The following is a 17,762-nucleotide window of genomic DNA, read 5'->3' as shown; positions in this document are numbered from 1 at the left end:
AGTATAAAAATAGGGACCACCTTTGGTGGGAAAGAAACAGCATTCCATGAACCTTTGGCATTTAGTCATGCCAGCCACATGACCACGGAGACGTCTTTGGACAGAGCTGGCTTTTCGGCTTTGAAATGGAGATGAGCACCACCCGCTACAGTCGGGAATGACTAGTACATATGTGCAAGGGGAATCTTTACCTTTACCTTTAAACTGTTTTCATATTTTCTGTCTCATCAAGAGCAGAAAACCTACACTACTACCGTTGCACTCAGAATTATGATTAAAGGATGTTCTGGGAAGTGCAAAAACCTCGGGACTTCATCCAGTCCTAAAATGCCCCTGCTCATGAGAAATCTCCACGTGTTCCGTAACCTAGTTCTGATAGATTCCATTTGATTGGAAAATCATGTGGGTGAGAGCAAAAACTCAGGTTGTTCTTCCTCCCAGCATGTTATCACTAAGGGAGCTAATGACCTGCTTTGAAAAAAGGTACCATCCTATGTTCTCACAATACTGGTCTTCTCTGGATTGATCACTGGCTCTTATCATTTGTTCATTATGCATGAAACCTTTAAACAGATGAGCAAGATGTCAAAGCCACAGCTATGCTGGTTGGAGAATTCTGGGAGTTGAAGTCCACAAGTCTTAAAGTTGCCAAGTTTGAAGACCTCTGGCTTTAACCATCTGACATAGTGAAGAAGGACCCAGAATCCACGTGGTCCCACTGCCAGCTTCTACCCTGAAGCATACTGCCTGCTCTTATCCTCAGAAATCATATCTTCAGTTCACGTATATTGTACAAATATTAACTGAGAAGGGGATTATTGTCAGACCTTAAGCTAAGACGTAGACCTGTTTTGTCAAATTTCTCCCTCACGCAACTCTCATTGCAAAAGCTGGTCAATATCTTTGTCTCTTAAATACACCCATTCGATGCCTGGAACAAGTTGAAGGTAGTATTGAAATCTCAGGTGTCTTTTTTTTTCAAATGGTCAACTAGGTGGGGCACAGGAGGGGATATTAACTGATTAGTATACTATAAGGTTATCACACTTGGACTCCAGATGGACAATACATAGTCTGATATCTCAATCTCTGGACTGCTATCTAGGCTTCGTAGTACATATTTGTCAGAGCCAGAGGAGAGTTCCTACGGGTTTGGATGGGCTTGGCTGGCCATGCCCCCAAACCGGTTCTATCAGCGGCACCATAGGCACTGCCATCTTGTTTTTTGCTTCTGCGTATGTGCAGAAGCAATTTTTTACTACTGCACATGCACATGTACCATGCATCAAGTGTGCACATGTGCGAAGCACGTTCCTGAGAGAACCGGCAGTAACAGACGCCAAAACCCACCCCTGGTCTGAGCCTGTTTCTGTGATCTGATGTCAAAAGCAGAGAAACTAAGATAGGACCACATCGACAGGCAGTTTTTGTTTCTAGCATTGGAACCAAGATATGGTGGGATTTGGCATTAAGTTGCAGGAGGGAAGAGTGAAGAGCCAAATCAGCAATAAGTACATAGAAAGAGACCTAGAAAGGATTCTGCCAAAATCTTCACAATATTTATCTAATAGTTATTCAGAGCATGTTTTAGTCTGGAAAGATTCTCTCTATAGGTGAACAGCAATAAGGAATCTATATTGAGCAATTTATTGTTCAATCAATCAGAATAGAGCTGGAAGGGATTTTGGAGGTCTTCTGGTCCAACCCCCTACTCAAGGAGGAGACCCTATACCAGGCATGTCCAAAGTGCGGTCCGGGGGCCAAATGTGGCCCTTTTTCAAATTTCAAGCGGCCCGCAGCCTCTTCTCCCCACTGGAGTTATTTGTTTAGTCTTTCATAAAATACTGTATTTTTCGAAGTATAAAGATGCATCTTTTTCCCCTCAAAAAAGAGGCTAAAAATCTGGGTGCATCTTATACACGGAGGAGGAGCTTCCGTCGATGGCGGTCGCCTTCCTAAGCTCCTAAGCTTACCATGGAGCGTCCCGACTGGGTAGGAGGTTGCTGCCGGCCCTCATGTCATCAGAGGGCCGAGAATTGGGTAGCCCGACCACCCTGGCTTGCTTTGGGCTCGTTTTAGCCCACCAGGGTTGGTCGGAGAAGATCGGAGAGTGAAAGGAGCGGAGCGGTTGTGAGCGGCTGAGGAGGAAGCCGTGAGGCAATGGTGGCGGCGCGCGCAGCGGCGCGAAGGCGCGAAGTTTAAACTGCGTTGCGAAAAAAAAATGCAAAAAAATGGGAAAAAGCAAGAGAACGGCACCAGAGAGAACAAGGTGGCACCGGAGGTACCAGAGCCACCCTACGACACCAGAGAAGACAACGAGGCACTGGAGGCACCGGAGAGGTGAGCAGATCAGGGAGGCAGTCGGGAACGGCAAAGGGAGATGGCTGCAGCGTCGGAGGTGTGGAAAGAGCTGCAGCCATGGACTCCTCTATGACATTTGGCCGTAGCCTGGCTGCTCGCATGCTCCCGGGAACCTGGAGAATGTTCCTATAATTTTTGAGAGCTTTACCCAAATTGCAATGATCACTGAGCGCCGGATGGGGGACCAAGATGAATGTGTTGGGGAACCAGAAGTGAGGAGAAGAACTAAAACAACGGCTGGGGATGGCCTAGAACTTCAGAGGCCACTGGAGGCCTGTTTCAGGGCTATGGATGGGCCTGACTGACTGCCTTGATTAAAAACAGCTGGGCCCAGAATGCCCCCCCCACTAAGGATCCCACATCTGTAATTATATCTATCCTCAACCACCTTAGACTGTCTCCCATTTTTATGACATCTCTGCCTTGCTCCACTATTTGGGAATATTTGAACATTTCCCCCCCCCCCCCGCCTTCTTTCCAAGTACTATCTGGATACTAAAGCCTCCAGCTCCCCCATTAAGACCTTAGCCCTCTGGCTATTGACTTTTACCACCAGCACCCTTACCCAATTGGGCTTTAATATTCTATCAATTTATTCAAGGTTAGACCAACCCCCGCAGCCTAGGTGGTCAGGAACTACAGAGCCAGGGCCTGCGGCTGATGCTTTGCAATGCAAGGTCCGTAACCAACAAGGCCCCCCTCATTAGGGAGTTGATCTCGGAGGGGGAGCTGGACCTTGCAGGGATAACGGAGACCTGGTTGGGCCACGAGGGTGGTTTACCCCTCGTGGAAATGTGCCCACCTGGTTTCCATGCATTCCATCAGCCTCGGGCCCTGGGTAAGGGTGGTGGGGTGGCGGTAGTTATACGGGATGGTCTGGAACCGAGAGAGTTCACTGTTCCTCAGATACCCAGTTGTGAATCCCTAGGTGTGAAATGGGGCCCAGGGAGGCAGTTGGGCCTGCTGATTGTATACTTGGCTCCTCGCTATACATCAGCGGCCCTGCCCGAGCTCCTCGAGCTGATCTCAGAGACGGCGGTTGAGATCCCCAGGCTCTTGGTCATGGGGGACTTCAACCTGCCGTCGACGGGAGCAGCATCTGAGGTGGCTCGGGAGTTCATGGCTTCCATGACAGCCATGGGCCTGACCCAATTAATTCAGGGCCCCACACACGAGGGCGGTCACACACTGGACCTTATTTTTCTTTCTGAACAGTGGACGAGTGATCTGGGAATAGGGGACTTAGTCATTACTCCCCTGTCATGGTCAGATCACTCATGTCTCCGGCTCGACTTCCCTGCCGCTACCCCCCACCGCGAGGAGGCGGAGCCAGACTGTCCAAGCTGGTACCGCCCCAAGCACCTGATGGAACCGGATAGGTTCCAGACGGAACTTGGGCCACTACCTGTAGCCCTGACCCGCGCTCGGTCGGAGGACCTAGTGGCCGCCTGGAATACGGCGGTGGCTGGGGCCTTGGACCGGGTTGCGCCTTTGCGACCTCTCCTGCGGCAGCGATCCACCCGAGCTCCTTGGTATACCGAGGAGCTAAGGGTGATGAAGTGCCATAGGAGACGTCTAGAGAGCAGGTGGAGATCCTCACGCTCCGAGTCTGATCGAACACAGGTAAGAGCCTATTTACGGACCTACCTTGTGGCATTGAGAGCGGCCAAACGTAGACATTGTGCCGCTCTTATTGCATCCGTGGATAACCGCCCTGCTGCCCTGTTTAGGGTGACCCGCTCTCTCCTGTCACAGGGGACGCGGGGGGCACCCTTGCAGGGTAGAGCAGAGGAGTTTGGGGAATATCTGCAGGACAAAGTCGCTCAGATCCGGAGCGGATGGGCCCCCTCCAGTGGGCTGGACGAGCCGTCAACAGAGAGTCTTGTGAGACCATTCTGGGAGGAGTTTGACTCTGTTGCCCCCAAGGATTTGGACAGGTTGCGTGGACGGCTGCGACCCACCACATGTTCAATGGACCCGTGTCCCTCCTGGCTGGTACTGGCATCCTGGGAGGTGACACGAGGCTGGCTTCTGGGCCTGGTGAACGCCTCATTGGGTGAGGGCTTCCTACCAACTGCCTTGAAAGAGGCGGTGGTGAGGCCCTTGCTCAAGAGGCCTTCATTGGACCCAATGGAGCTGGCTAATTATCGTCCAGTCTCCAACCTTCCCTTTTTAGCGAAGGTTGTTGAGAATGTGGTGGCACAGCAATTTCCACGACACCTTGACGAATCCGAATATCTAGACCCACACCAGTCCGGCTTCCGACCCGGGCACAGCACAGAGACAGCCTTGGTCGCGCTGGTTGTTGATCTCTGGAGGGCCAGAGATAGAGGTTGTTCCTCTATCCTGGTCCTATTAGACCTCTCAGCGGCTTTTGATACCATCGACCATGGTATCCTATTGCGCCGGCTGGAGGGGATGGGAGTCGGGGGCACCGTTTTACGGTGGTTCGGCTCCTACCTCTCCGACCGGTCGCAATGTGTGTTGACAGGGGGGCAGAGGTCGACCCTGAGGTCACTCACTTGTGGGGTGCCAAAGGGGTCGGTCCTCTCGCCCCTCCTGTTCAACACATATGTGAAGCCGCTGGGGGAGATCATCCGTGGTTTTGGGGTTGAATACCATCTGTACGCTGATGATACTCAGCTGTACGTTTCAACCCCAAATCACCCCAGCGAGGCTGTCGAAGTGATGTCCCGGTGTTTGGAAGCCGTCGGGGTCTGGATGGGGGACAACAGACTCAAACTCAACCCCTCCAAGACTGAGTGGCTGTGGCTACCGGCACCCCGGTTCAGTCAGCTGACTCCAACGCTGGCCATAGGGGGCGAACAACTGCCCCCTGTGGAACGGGCGCGCAATTTGGGCGTCCTCCTAGATGCCCGGCTGTCAATGGACGACCATGTGGCAGCCGTGGCTAGGGGGGCGTTCCACCAGGTTCGCCTGGTGCGCCAATTGCGCCCCCTTCTGGACCGGGATGCCCTACGGACGGTCACTCATGCACTGGTGACGTCTCGCCTGGACTACTGTAATGCTCTCTACATGGGGCTTCCCTTGGGACGCGCACGAAGACTGCAGCTAGTCCAGAACGCAGCCGCGTGGGTAGTCATGGGGAGTACTAGGTACTCCCACGTAACACCGCTCCTGCACTGGCTACCTGTGGTCTTTCGGGTGCATTTCAAGGTTTTGACCACCATCTTTAAAGCGCTCCATGGCATAGGGCCTAGTTACCTGCGGGATCGCATCCTCCCACATACATCCCTGCGGCCAATTCGCTCTCACAGGGAGGGGCTTCTCCTGGTGCCGTCCACTAGGCAATGCCAACGGGCGACACCAAGGAGTAGGGCCTTCTCTGTGATGGGCCCAACCCTCTGGAATGACCTCCCCCCCCGACATTAGAACCACCACTGACTTCCGCTCCTTCCGGCAGAAACTGAAGACATACCTGTTCCGACTGGCTGGCCTGGCATAATTCTTAACGTCTACCTCCTGGCATATATATTTCCTACTGGTTTTTTAGGGGACTTAATTTTATAGGACACTGGGGTTTTAAATTTTGTATATTTTAAATTATTTATTTAGCAATTACAGTTCTGTCTATTTTATCCTCCTCTTATTTATGTATTTATCCATCTAATAATTTTAATTGTTATTATGTATGATGTTTTTGATATGGACTGTACACCGCCCCGAGTCCCTTTTGGGAGAGGGGACGGTCTAGAAGTGCTAATTAAATTAAATTAAAATTACACTGAATACAGCATTTTTTGCCTCCCAAAACTCTGCCCCCTTCACCAAAATGGCTGTGCATAGCCTTTAGGAGGTTTTCAGAGTGCTCCTGGTGGCTGTGAAGGGCATAAATGAGCAAAAAACGGGCCATTTTTTGCTCAACTTTGCCCCCCCCCCAGCCCCCAGGAACACTCTAGAAGCCTCTTAAAGGCTATTCATGCCCTTTAAAAAAATAGGCCCATTTTCGTGGGAGAGTGCAAAAACTTTTTTTTTAATTTGCCTCTTCAAAATCTTGGTGCGTCTTATACTCTGAAAAATACGGTAGTTAATTTGCATTTAATGTTAAGGGTTCAAAGAATGTCAGGCTGAATGATCGGCCCCACACATTTTCACCTCACCAAATCTGGCCCTCCTCGCAAAAAGTTTGGACACCCCTGCCCTATACCATTTCAGATAACTAGCTGTCCAGTGTCTTCTTAAAAACCTCCAATGATGAAGCACCCACAACTTCTGAAGGCAAGCTATTCCACTGATTAATTGTCCTCATTGTTAAGAAGTTTCTCCTTAATTCTAGGTTGTTTCTCTCCTTCATTAATTTTCATTCATTGTTTCTTGTCTTGCTTTCTGGTGCTTTGGAAAATAAATTGACCCCCCCACACTTTTCTTTGTAGCAGCCCCTCAAATACTGGAATACTGCTATCATGTTACCCCTGATCCTTCTTTTCTCTAGACCGACCATACCCAATCCCTGCAAGTGTTCTTGGTATGTTTTTATCTCCAGGCCTTAATCATCTTTGCTGCTCCTCTTTGCACTTTTTCCCCAAGTCTCAACATCATTGTATTACCGGTAGCTTCTTTTTCTTTCTTCTGCCGCACACTGCTGAGTCATGTTTAAGTGATTGTCCACCAGAACTCCAAGGTTCCTCTCACGGTTATTATTTTTGAGCCAGGTTTCACCTAATCTGTACTTGTACCTTTGATTTTTCCTGCTTAGGTGTAAAACTTTGCTTTTCTCCACATTAAATTTCATATTGTTTGATTGTTCAAGCATGCTAAAATCTTTTTGGATCCTGAGCTTGTTTTCTGGGGTGTTGGCTATTCCTGCCAGCTTAGTGTCATCTTCAAATTTGATGAGTTCCCCTTCTACTCCCCCATCTAACTCATAGGAGTTGTTCTTTGTTCCCCATGCCTTACACTCAAGCTAAGGAGATTGGAAAATGAAAACTTCATCTTTCCAATAGATGTTTTATAATACTTTATTTCTTTTGCTTTCTGGGACAATGGTTCTGCTTTAGTTCTTTATTACCTTTAGTGATTGCTTTACTGCAGGATATACTCTGTAAATTTCCTTTTAACTCAGTATGAAAATAGGCCCATTCATTTGTTTCTGACATATATCAATTATTGCATTCAAGTAGCTGTCAAGGTGTCATACGATAAAGACACTGCTTAAGCGATAAAAGAAATGTTTAAGTAATTAAAATGGGAGGACAATTTTTCAAAATTTATCCAGAGGGAAAAGGTATTTACTTGGGCCAATTAGCTCCTCAGAATTTCATGGAAGCCTTGGATAACAAGTGAAGTGATTGATTGTGGAAAGTACAATTGTACAATTAAAGACTCAACGATCACACATACCTTTGCAATATGTGTTTCAATAAATAAACACAAGAAAATAAAAACAAATCATCTGAATATCACCAAAATCCCTTTTTGCTTTGGAAAAAATTGAAAAGCAAATCTTTTAGGAAATTGAATAAAAATGGTAGAAAAATATGTACAATTATGAAGTTATACTCTGGGTAAAATACCCAAATCTGGGCAATGGAAACTTCTTTTAAAAACTAGAAACAAAATTAGGCAAAGAACTAAATTGCAGTGGAAATGCTGAGCATTAATATTAAAACAGTTACAGAATTGGAGAGGACCTTGTAGGTCATCTAATCCCACTTGCTGAAGCAGGAAACCCTATATCAGGGGTCAGCAAACTGCGGCTCTGGAGCCGCATGTGGCTCTTTCTTCCCTCTGCTGCAGCTCCGTCACCGGTCGATGCCACAATTTTGAGAGGAGCTTCCGGTCGTGGAGGAGAGAAGCACAGTGCGCCAGAAGAAGACTCTATGGTAAGGGGAGGGTTTTCCAGCTGTCTTCAGAATTGATAGGGCTTTCGTTTATGACAGGTAGAGGAAAAGGTACGCCGCGCTAGGAGACAACTGAATGGGGCCTTCTGGTTAGGACCTTTGTGGCTCCCTGTGTTTTCATTTCTGTGGGAAATGGGTCCAAATAGCTCTTTGAGTGTTTAAATTTGCCGGCCCCTGCCTTATACCATTTTAATGCAATACAATACAATAGCAGAGTTGGAAGGGACCTTGGAGGTCTTCTAGTCCAAGTCCCTGCCTAGGCAGGAAACCCTATACCATTTCAGACAAATGGCTATCCAACATCTTCTTAAAGACTTCCAGTGTTGGGGCATTCACAACTTCTGGAGACAGGCTGTTCCACTGATTAATTGTTCTAACTGTCAGGAAATTTCTCCTCAGTTCTAAGTTGCTTCTCTCCTTGATTAGTTTCCACCCATTGCTTCTTGTTCTACCCTCAGGTGCCTTGGAGAACAGTTTGACTCCCTCTTCTTTGTGGCAACCCCTGAGATATTGGAACATTGCTATCATGTCTCCCCTAGTCCTTCTTTCTCTTAAGCTAAACATACCCAGTTCCTGCAACCGTTCTTCATATGTTTTAGCCTCCAGTCCCCTAATCCTCTTTGTTGCTCTTCTCTGCACTCTTTCTAGAGTCTCCACATCTTTTTTACATCGTGGCGACCAGAACTGAATGCAGTATTCCAAGTGTGGCCTTACCAAGGCATTATAAAGTGGTATTAACACTTCACGTGATCTTGATTCTATCCCTCTGTTGATGCAGCCTAGAACTGTGTTGGCTTTTTTGGCAGCTGCTGCACACTGCTGGCTCATATTTAAATGGTTGTCCACTAGAACTCTAAGATCCCTTTCACAGTTTTCAGACAAATGGTTGCCCAATCTCTTCTTGAAAACCTCCAGTGATGGAGCATCCACAACTTCTGAAGGCCATCCAAGAAATTTCTCCTTAGTTCTTGGTTGGCTCTCTCCTTCATTAGTTTCCATCCATTGCTTCTTGTAAAAGATGTTAGAGAAAAGGAGGTTTATCCAGATATTACTCTCTGGGAAAGGCAGTCCAAACTGGTGAATGGAGCATCCAGGAATTATCACCCAGCATGTGAGGGTCTCTTGGAGAACCTAGAACCAAATCCAGAGGATCACCTCTCTTAAATCACAACATTTCGGGGATCTTGTGAACAATGAGCCAGCAGTCTGCAGCATCTGCCAAAAAAGCCAACATCATTCTAGGCTGCATCAACAGAGAGATAGAATCAAGATCACGTGAAGTGTTAATACCATTTTATAAGGCCTTGGTAAGGCCACACTTGGAATCCTGGATCCAGTTTTGGTCACCACGATGTAGAAAAGATGTGGAGACTCTAGAAAGAGTGCAGAGAAGAGCAACAAAGATGATTAGGGGACTGGAGGCTAAAACATATGAAGAACGGTTGCTGTAATTAGGCATGTCTAGTTTGATGAAAAGAAGGACTAGGGGAGACATGATAGCAGTGTTCCAATATCTCAGGGGTTGCCACAAAGAAGAGAGAGTCAAACTATTTTCCAAGGCATCTGAGGGTAGACCAAGAAGCAATGGGTGGAAACTAATCAAGGAGAGAAGGAACCTAGAACTAAGGGGAAATTTCCTGACAGTTAGAACAATTAATCAGTGGAACAGAAGTTGCCTCCAGAAGTTGTGAATGCTCCAACACAGGAAGTTTTTTAAGATGAAGTTGGATAACCATTTGTCTGAAGTGTTGTAGAGTTTCCTGCCTAGGCAGGGGGTTGGACTAGAAGACCTCCAAGGTCCCTTCCAACTCTGTTATTCTATATTCTACATATATTTCATTTTCTGCAACAGATTAACTGTGGCTGGAGTTCTTGTAACTTTAACCAATTTATATTAGTTTTACTTCAACTAATTTGCTTGCAGATAAGGTTACTATGTGGATCTAAGAACTATAAGATACTAAGCACTTGGCATCAAAAGACATCCATTGATTAGAAAGTAAAACCCAGGGATAATGGAACAGCCTCCAAGTTACAAGTAATGAATTGTACTGCTTAGGCTCATAGGAATGTCAGGGAGGTATAGTATTGCTGAATGTTAAAAAGGGAGACGCTTTACAAGGTTTTAGCAAGTTTGCTTTCATTCCCAGTAATTAAACATTCCACTTACAAATCAAGAACTTTATCACTGAGCTAGAGCCCTATGAAAGAAGGAGAGTATTTGTTTTAAGAATATTTGTTCTACTGAAGACATGGAAACAGAACAAGTAAACCATAAAGCTTGAATGCCCTTTAAGGGGCTCTGACATGACAACTGCATCCAGGACTCTTGGTTTCTAAATTTGAGCTTGTTAACTTTTTTTTAACACCCAGTTTATATTACGAGACACTCGTGATGGCGAACCTATGGCACACGTGCCAGAAGTGGCACATAGTACCATTTCTCCAGTCATGCCAACCATTGCCTGTTGCTCTTCCGGGTTCCAGAATGCACATGCACGCTGGCCAGCTGGCCTTTGCATGTGCAGGAGTCCTGGAAACTGGAAGGGCAGTTCCCTAGCACGCATGCGTTCACTGGGAAGCTGAGCATCCTGCTTCCGGAGTGCGCACGCGTGCCAGTCACCTGATCTTCTGGTTTCTGACATGCATGCGCACACAAAGACCAGCATGCCAGAAACCGGAAGGTCAGCTTCCTGGCGCGCACATGTGCACTGGGGAGCTGCTCTTTTGTTTCCCGGTGCTCCCCCATGTAGGCAGGCGTGCTCCCGTTTTGGCACTCGGTACACAATGGCATGACCACCAAAAGAGAGAGGAAAGCAAAGTGAAAACTTTTGAAGTTTCACGCAGGTCCTTTGGTGAGAACTGATAACGTTTCCTTTCTCCCTATGCAAGATCTTCTAATATCTCACATAAAATGGTCAAAATCTCACAAAGTTTCTGCATTCTAAAAATATTTTAATGAGACTGGCTCTTTAAGCACGTAAGAGTCCAAATCAATACTTTATGGCTGACCTATGCTCTAATAAGTTATATATTGTGAATTTACGAACACAGACCTTTAAATGTATTTATTCTCACATCACTGAGCAACAATGTGCAGCCTTAATTACAATGTGACATGTTTTTAAAAACATATAACATTCTGGCTAGTAATCTTTAGTTACTTGATTAAATCCATCCACATTCTGCAGGAATTCTCTAATGGGAGAGATTACAAAATTACAAAAAAAAAAAAAAAAAACCTTGCAAGAACTGTTTAGGGCAAAATTAATAGAGAAATTGGCAGCAAGAGTTTAGGAGACATGAGAAATTGATCACGTTAAATGTGTACAGCTATCATATGCAATTTGCTCGGTTAGTATTTTTCTTGATTGAGTTAATTTACAAAGTCTGGTTTCATAGTTCCTAGAACTTGTAGTGCAACTATAATATCTGTTTATTTGATGTTGAGTTAGTTGGCTAACTCCTTCTTACTGATGTTTGAAATTAATGTTTGAAAAAAATAATAAAAAAATAATTCAGTCATGTATTTCTACACCGTGTAACAACATTTCTTCAGAAACGAAGAGGAAACAGCCTACTACATGAAACGACTGGAAACTCATAATATATACCAAATCAGGAACCTATACTTTTCTCTTTATATTAAGGCTGAAATTCGAGCTGAAGAAACTTCTTGGATGAGAAGCAAAATGTCTTCAAAGAAAAAAACAAGAAAGTCCAGTTGTGTCTTGAAAAAAGCACCTTTGGGACAACCATGACCTGGATGACTGAGAATCTCCATAGACACTGAAATCCTAGAATTTAACTCGACATCAAGTAAAATAGTCAATGCAGGGTAGTTTTATGATACTGGTCTAGGATCAAGAAGAACCAGATTCTTCTTCCTCAAAGATGGATGGACTTGGAGCCAATTACTCCTTCTCAGCTGAATCTATATTAAAAGATTGCTGCTATGAAATTGATGCATACAACAACCTGGACCTTGTCTTGTGTGGACATGCTATTCCCTACCAATCCTTTGATTTCCAGTTGGGTAAAGTGAACCATAATCTGTAGGGTCATTCAACAGTATGTGTGAATGTATATGGGAGAGAACCAAATATTGAAAATAATGGAGCTACATAACCTTGGGAAGTTAACACAAACTTTGTTTGCTTCTATTGTACTCTCTTCCTCATCCCTCTATATATTCATTAATATATATTCTGGGATACTTGTCTGGTAGTGAATTTTTTTAACAGATCAACAGATTAATTGACGATAGATAGATAGATAGATAGATAGATAGATAGATAGATAGATAGATAGATAGATAGATATCAGATAGATAGATTTCATTCATTAATATTCTCATGTCTATGTAGGATATCCTAAACTTATCTACCAAAATCCCTAATTCCCTAATTCTTTTGCTTTCTCTTTCTTTTTCTGTTCGGCATATATTTAACAACAATTTTCAAAATATAACCAGGGAATAAGTGGATGATCCAATCTACCATTCAATGTCATTTCAGGAGGTTGATCTACCAAGTGTTTGATAATGTGCAAAAGGTGTTTCAATTGCTAACACCTGAATATATAATCAAGAAAGAGGAGAACTAAACAGCAGTATTTATGGCCATGAGAATCTATTTTGAAGATCTAATTGGAAGGCCCTCTGAGTGAATCAGGAAACCAAATTCATTCTCTGAACCAAATTAACAAGTCACTGATTTAGAAGAGTAGAAGTCCAGATATCTCGTTAAATGCCACTGAGTTTCCAAACCAAGCTGACACTTGTTTCAAATTACATTAATCTGATCTAATTAATTGTACATCCTAATGGTTCATAGTTCTAACTTACCATCTGAAAGGGTCCTAACTGTCAGGCCTTCAGTCGATACTCCTGGGCCATAATGATTGTAAGCCAGAAAGCGGAGAGTATATTCTGTGAATATCTTCAGACCTTCCAGCTTGTAGGATACACCATTAACTTCTATAGTCTGGATGCAGAAAAGAGTAAACAAAAAAGCCATAAAAATATAACAACAAGAAAATTCTGTCTAGATTAGAACATTGTGATAGATCAGTGATGAGCAAAGATTTTGGCATACGAGGAGCAAAAGGTTAGATCAGCTAACCTTTTGGCTAACCTCGTGTGCCAAAATCTCGTGGCCGTGACAGCGCACGCATGCATGCTTACACTCATAATGCAATGTTCTCCATCCCCCTATGCATGCTTGCACGACCCCCCACACCCCATTTTGGGCTTAGCAGGCCTCCCTGAAGCTTCCCGAAACAAAATATGGGGAGGGGGAGCACCCCTCGTCCTCACCAGGGATGGGTTCCTGCCAGTTCTAACCTCTTCCATAGAAGAGGTTCCACAAATCTCCAGTGCCGTTTAGAACCTGTTCCAGCTCCCTCCCCCCACCCCTTCCGCACATCATCAAGAAGAAGAGCGAGAGGAGGAATTCTGAGAGTTGAAGTCCACAAGTCTTAAAGCTGTCAAGTTTGAACACCCCTGAGGGTTTTTTTCTAAAGGGTTAGGGGTGCAAGGGTCTTGTAACTTGACAGCTTTAAGACTTGCATGCTTCAATGCCAGAGTTCCTGAGCCAACATGACTGGAGGAGGAGTTCTGGGAGTTAAAGTCCACAAGTCTTAAAGCTGTCAAGTTTGAACACCCCTGGGGGGGTTCTAAAGGGTTGGGGGTGCAAGGGTCTTGTAACTTGACAGCTTTAAGACTTGTGTGCTTCAAATGCCAGAGTTTCTAAGCCAACATTTTGGTTGCTAAGCAAGAGCGTTGTTATGTGAGCTTCACCACATTTTACAAGTTGGCCATGCCCACCCAGTCACATGGCCGGCAAGCCATTCCCACAAAGCAGGCCACACCTACAGAAGAGGTTCTAAAAAATTTGAAACCCATCACATACATGTGCAACCCCCCTGCTCCCCAGTCACACATGTGCACTTGTCTCCCACATGCACAGTAGAGACCCGAAAATCAGCTGGTTGGTGGGTGGCGCACCCATATGCGTGGTGGAGCTGAGCTGGGTGATGGCTTGCATGCCTACATGTGCCATAGGTTCACCATGACAGTGATAGATGATAGATAGACAGAGACAGACATATAAATAGATCAAATATTCTAAATATACATATGTTGTTGTTAGTTGCAAAGTTGTGTCCGACCCGTTGTGACCCCATGGACAACTTTCCTCCTGGCATATAATTAATTGCATTTCATTTCACTATGTAAGACTTGATTATGAAAGCATTATGGAGTTAGTCATTCCTAAGTTTCCAAAAATTTGATCTCTTATAACATTTAGATTCTAGGAGAGGACTTTAGTTTAAAAGAAATATTTTCTAGGATACATTCCTACAGCTACTGTTTCTCAGATTGCAATATATAGAATTGGGATCATGTGATACTCCTGCAAGAAATGGCTGAGATTCAATTAAAATATATTAAAATTACATTTACTTAAAATTCAGCACCTGTTTTAGGCCTATAGAATATAAAGAACCTGTGATGTATGCACAAGTCAAACTCCACCCTTTTTTGAAAATGTACAAAATGCAGTTTGCAACTGAAGAGAAGTGCATAAATATACATTATGCACATTAGAAACAATAGTACATACCCAAACACAATTGTCTAAAGAAAAAGATGCCTGTAAAATCAGTAAATAGGAACTGGGGATTGAAAATGTAATGTATTAAAGGGTACACAAAGACAGGTAAAATGCTATTGCAAATATACCATATTTTTCAGAGTATAAGATGCACCAGAGTATAAGACGCACCAAGATTTGAAGAGGCAAATAAAAACAAGTTTTTGCACTCTGCGGACCTCCTCAAAAAAAGGGCATATGTAGGCTTTAGAAGGCTTATAGAGTGCTCCTGGGGACTGTGGGTGGGATGATCAAAAAACGGCCCATTTTTCACTCATTTCTCCCTTCCCCAGCACCCAGGAGCACTCTATAAGCCTCCTAAAGGCTATGCATGGCCATTTTGATGAAGGGGCGGGGTTTCAGGAGGCAAAAAATGCTGTATTGTGTATAAGACGCACACAGATTTTCACCCTCTTTTTTGAGGGAAAAAGGTGCATCTTTACTCCGAAAAATATGGTAATAATTTTCAGGGGATTGAAAATTTAATGTATTAAAGGGTAGACAAAAACAGGTAAAATGCTATTGCGCACGCACACACACACACACACACACACACACACACACACACACACACACACACACACACACACACACATATATATATATATATATATATATATATATATATATATATATATATATATATATATATATATATATAATATGTCAGAGGTCATTCTGACCTCTGCAGCTTAAGAAACAACAGTGGTAGGAATGTGTCCTAAGTAAGGGAAATTATATTTTTTATGTTGCTAAATTATTTTCCTGTCATGTATGATGGACCAAATACCATTTCCCCCCTACAAAATGTGGAATGGAATTTATATTTAACTGGGGAAAATTGCCCAGAGAATCTCCATCTCTGGCAAAGTAACTAGAGACACATTCCTGCTAAGGAATCTGTTTCGTTCGGTTTGAATAATGAAACACAGAAAGAGCAAGAATTACTGCTTAATGTTGTGGCACTCTCTTCTGTGAAATTTCTCTGATGTCACTGCCCACATTTTGATAATGCATAGTTTACATCAAAGAATCACACTTTCCTCTTCAGGGGGATGAGGATGTTGATAAATCACACAAATTTAGAAAATGCTTCCACCTTTCTGGGATGTATTTGTTCCATTTTTGTCATTTCAACCACTATAAATGCATTTGTTTCCTCACCTGTTCTTTCCCAGTTGGTCCTTCTGTAAAGTACAACTTGTACCCTTGCACTGGGCCATTTGCATAGGCAGGTGGTTCCCATGTGATAAGAATTGAGGTAGGTGAGACAGAGACAGCCTGGAGGCTTTCTACTGGTCCAGGAACTTGCACTGTATTGGGGAAAAAAATAAACAGGAATAGTTCAGATGTTCAGATATAAAGTTGAGACATGTGGTGGCATAATGGTGAAGATGCTTGCCTCCTATGTAGAAGGTTAAGAGTTCAATCCTAGGTAGCAGCAGATATTTCCCTCCTAGGGTGCAAAGAAAAAAAAATATGCTCCAAACTCCTCGTGGCATTAGGAAGAGCAACTAGCCAGTAAATTCTCAGGTCCATTCAGTCAACCCCAACTCTATCCTAAATTAAGCGATTACAGGGTCATAAAATGGGAGTTCAGATATAAAGTTAGAATAGTATTATGGTCATATAACATGGGACACGGTGGCTCAGTGGCTAAGACGCTGAGCTTTTCGATCAGAATGGTCAGCAGTTCGGCAGTTGAAATCCCTAGCACAGCGTAACAGAGTGAGCGCCCGTTACTTGTCCCAGCTTCTGCCAACCTAGCAGTTCGAAAGCATGTAAAAATGAAAGTAGAAAAATAGGAACCACCTTTTGTGGGAAGGTAACAGTGTTCCGTGCGCCTTCGGTGTTGAGTCATGCCAGCCACATGACCACGGAGACGTCTTCAGACAGCGCTGGCTCTTCAGCTTTGAAACAGAGATGAGAACTGCCCCCTAGAGTTGGAAACGACTAGCACATATATGCGAGGGGAACCTTTATCTTTATGGTCATATCAATTCCAATAACATCTATGATGACTTCAAGTTTTATTGTGAAATCTTGGACAACAAAATAAATACTGCTTGAAGAAGGATAAATACTGCTCCCATCTCCCAGGGGCAGGAGGCAGAGAAGGAGGGCCCAAGTGATTCAGAGGAATCAATCTGATATAAATACTATTCCATTCTACACAGAAGGCTTTAACAAGGATTTAGGCAAATTGGAATATGTTCAGAGTAAGGTAATGAGGATTGTCAAGAGACTACAAATTAAACTTTGTGAAGAGCGATTGAAGGAACTGGGAGTATTTAGTCTTATTAGGAGAAGACTGACAAGGGATATTATAGCACATCATGCATCTTGACTTCAGAATAGCGTTTGCCAAAGTACCGCAGGGCATTCTGATGAGCAACCTAATTATAGGCTGAGGCTGCAAAATGGGTCTACCACTGGCTTGAAAACTTTAAGAGTGCTTGTTCCTGATCATATTGGAAAGAGGCATCAAATGCTGTAGGTGCCACAAGGTTTAATCTCGGGACTATTATACTTTCAATAACGACTTGATAACCTTCTTGAAAAACGAATCAGAAGTGTTGAAAAAGATTCAGAACAAATTCTGTGAAGATGTTTGGGGACCTCAATCTGAATCCCGTGGGGAAAAATTGAAATTACTGGCATCAGATAGCTTTAAGAAGAGAGGATTTAAGGTTGCAATAGCACTTTTTACCCATCTGGAATAATATCATACAAAGACCTGTTCTCTACACTTTGAAAGGACTAGAAATGAAATAATTATTTATTATTAAGATAAAGGTAAAGGTTCCCCTCACACATATGTGCTAGTCATTCCCGACTCATCTCCGTTTCAAAGCCGAAGAGCCAGTGCTGTCCGAAGATGTCT

The 17,762-nt window shown here is 44.0% G+C and overlaps 1 protein-coding gene across 1 annotated transcript in view; it reads right to left on the bottom strand.

Moving 5' to 3' along the window:
• DCC (DCC netrin 1 receptor) overlaps positions 1–17,762 on the bottom strand; it is a 1,323,879-nt gene that overhangs the window by 312,155 nt on the left and 993,962 nt on the right. Inside the window, exons 10-11 of the mRNA XM_081942031.1 lie at positions 16,043–16,191; positions 13,069–13,207 (exon numbers count right to left, since the gene is read on the bottom strand). Coding sequence (XP_081798157.1) covers positions 13,069–13,207; positions 16,043–16,191 — 288 coding nt within the window. The remainder of the gene's footprint in view (positions 1–13,068; positions 13,208–16,042; positions 16,192–17,762) is intronic.

Source organism: Natrix helvetica (assembly GCF_964273705.1).
Source record: "Natrix helvetica genome assembly, chromosome: 2".
Lineage (NCBI taxonomy): Eukaryota > Metazoa > Chordata > Lepidosauria > Squamata > Natricidae > Natrix > Natrix helvetica.
The sequence above is the reverse complement of the archived record's forward strand: the minus strand, read 5'-3'. Positions and strand labels throughout refer to the sequence as shown.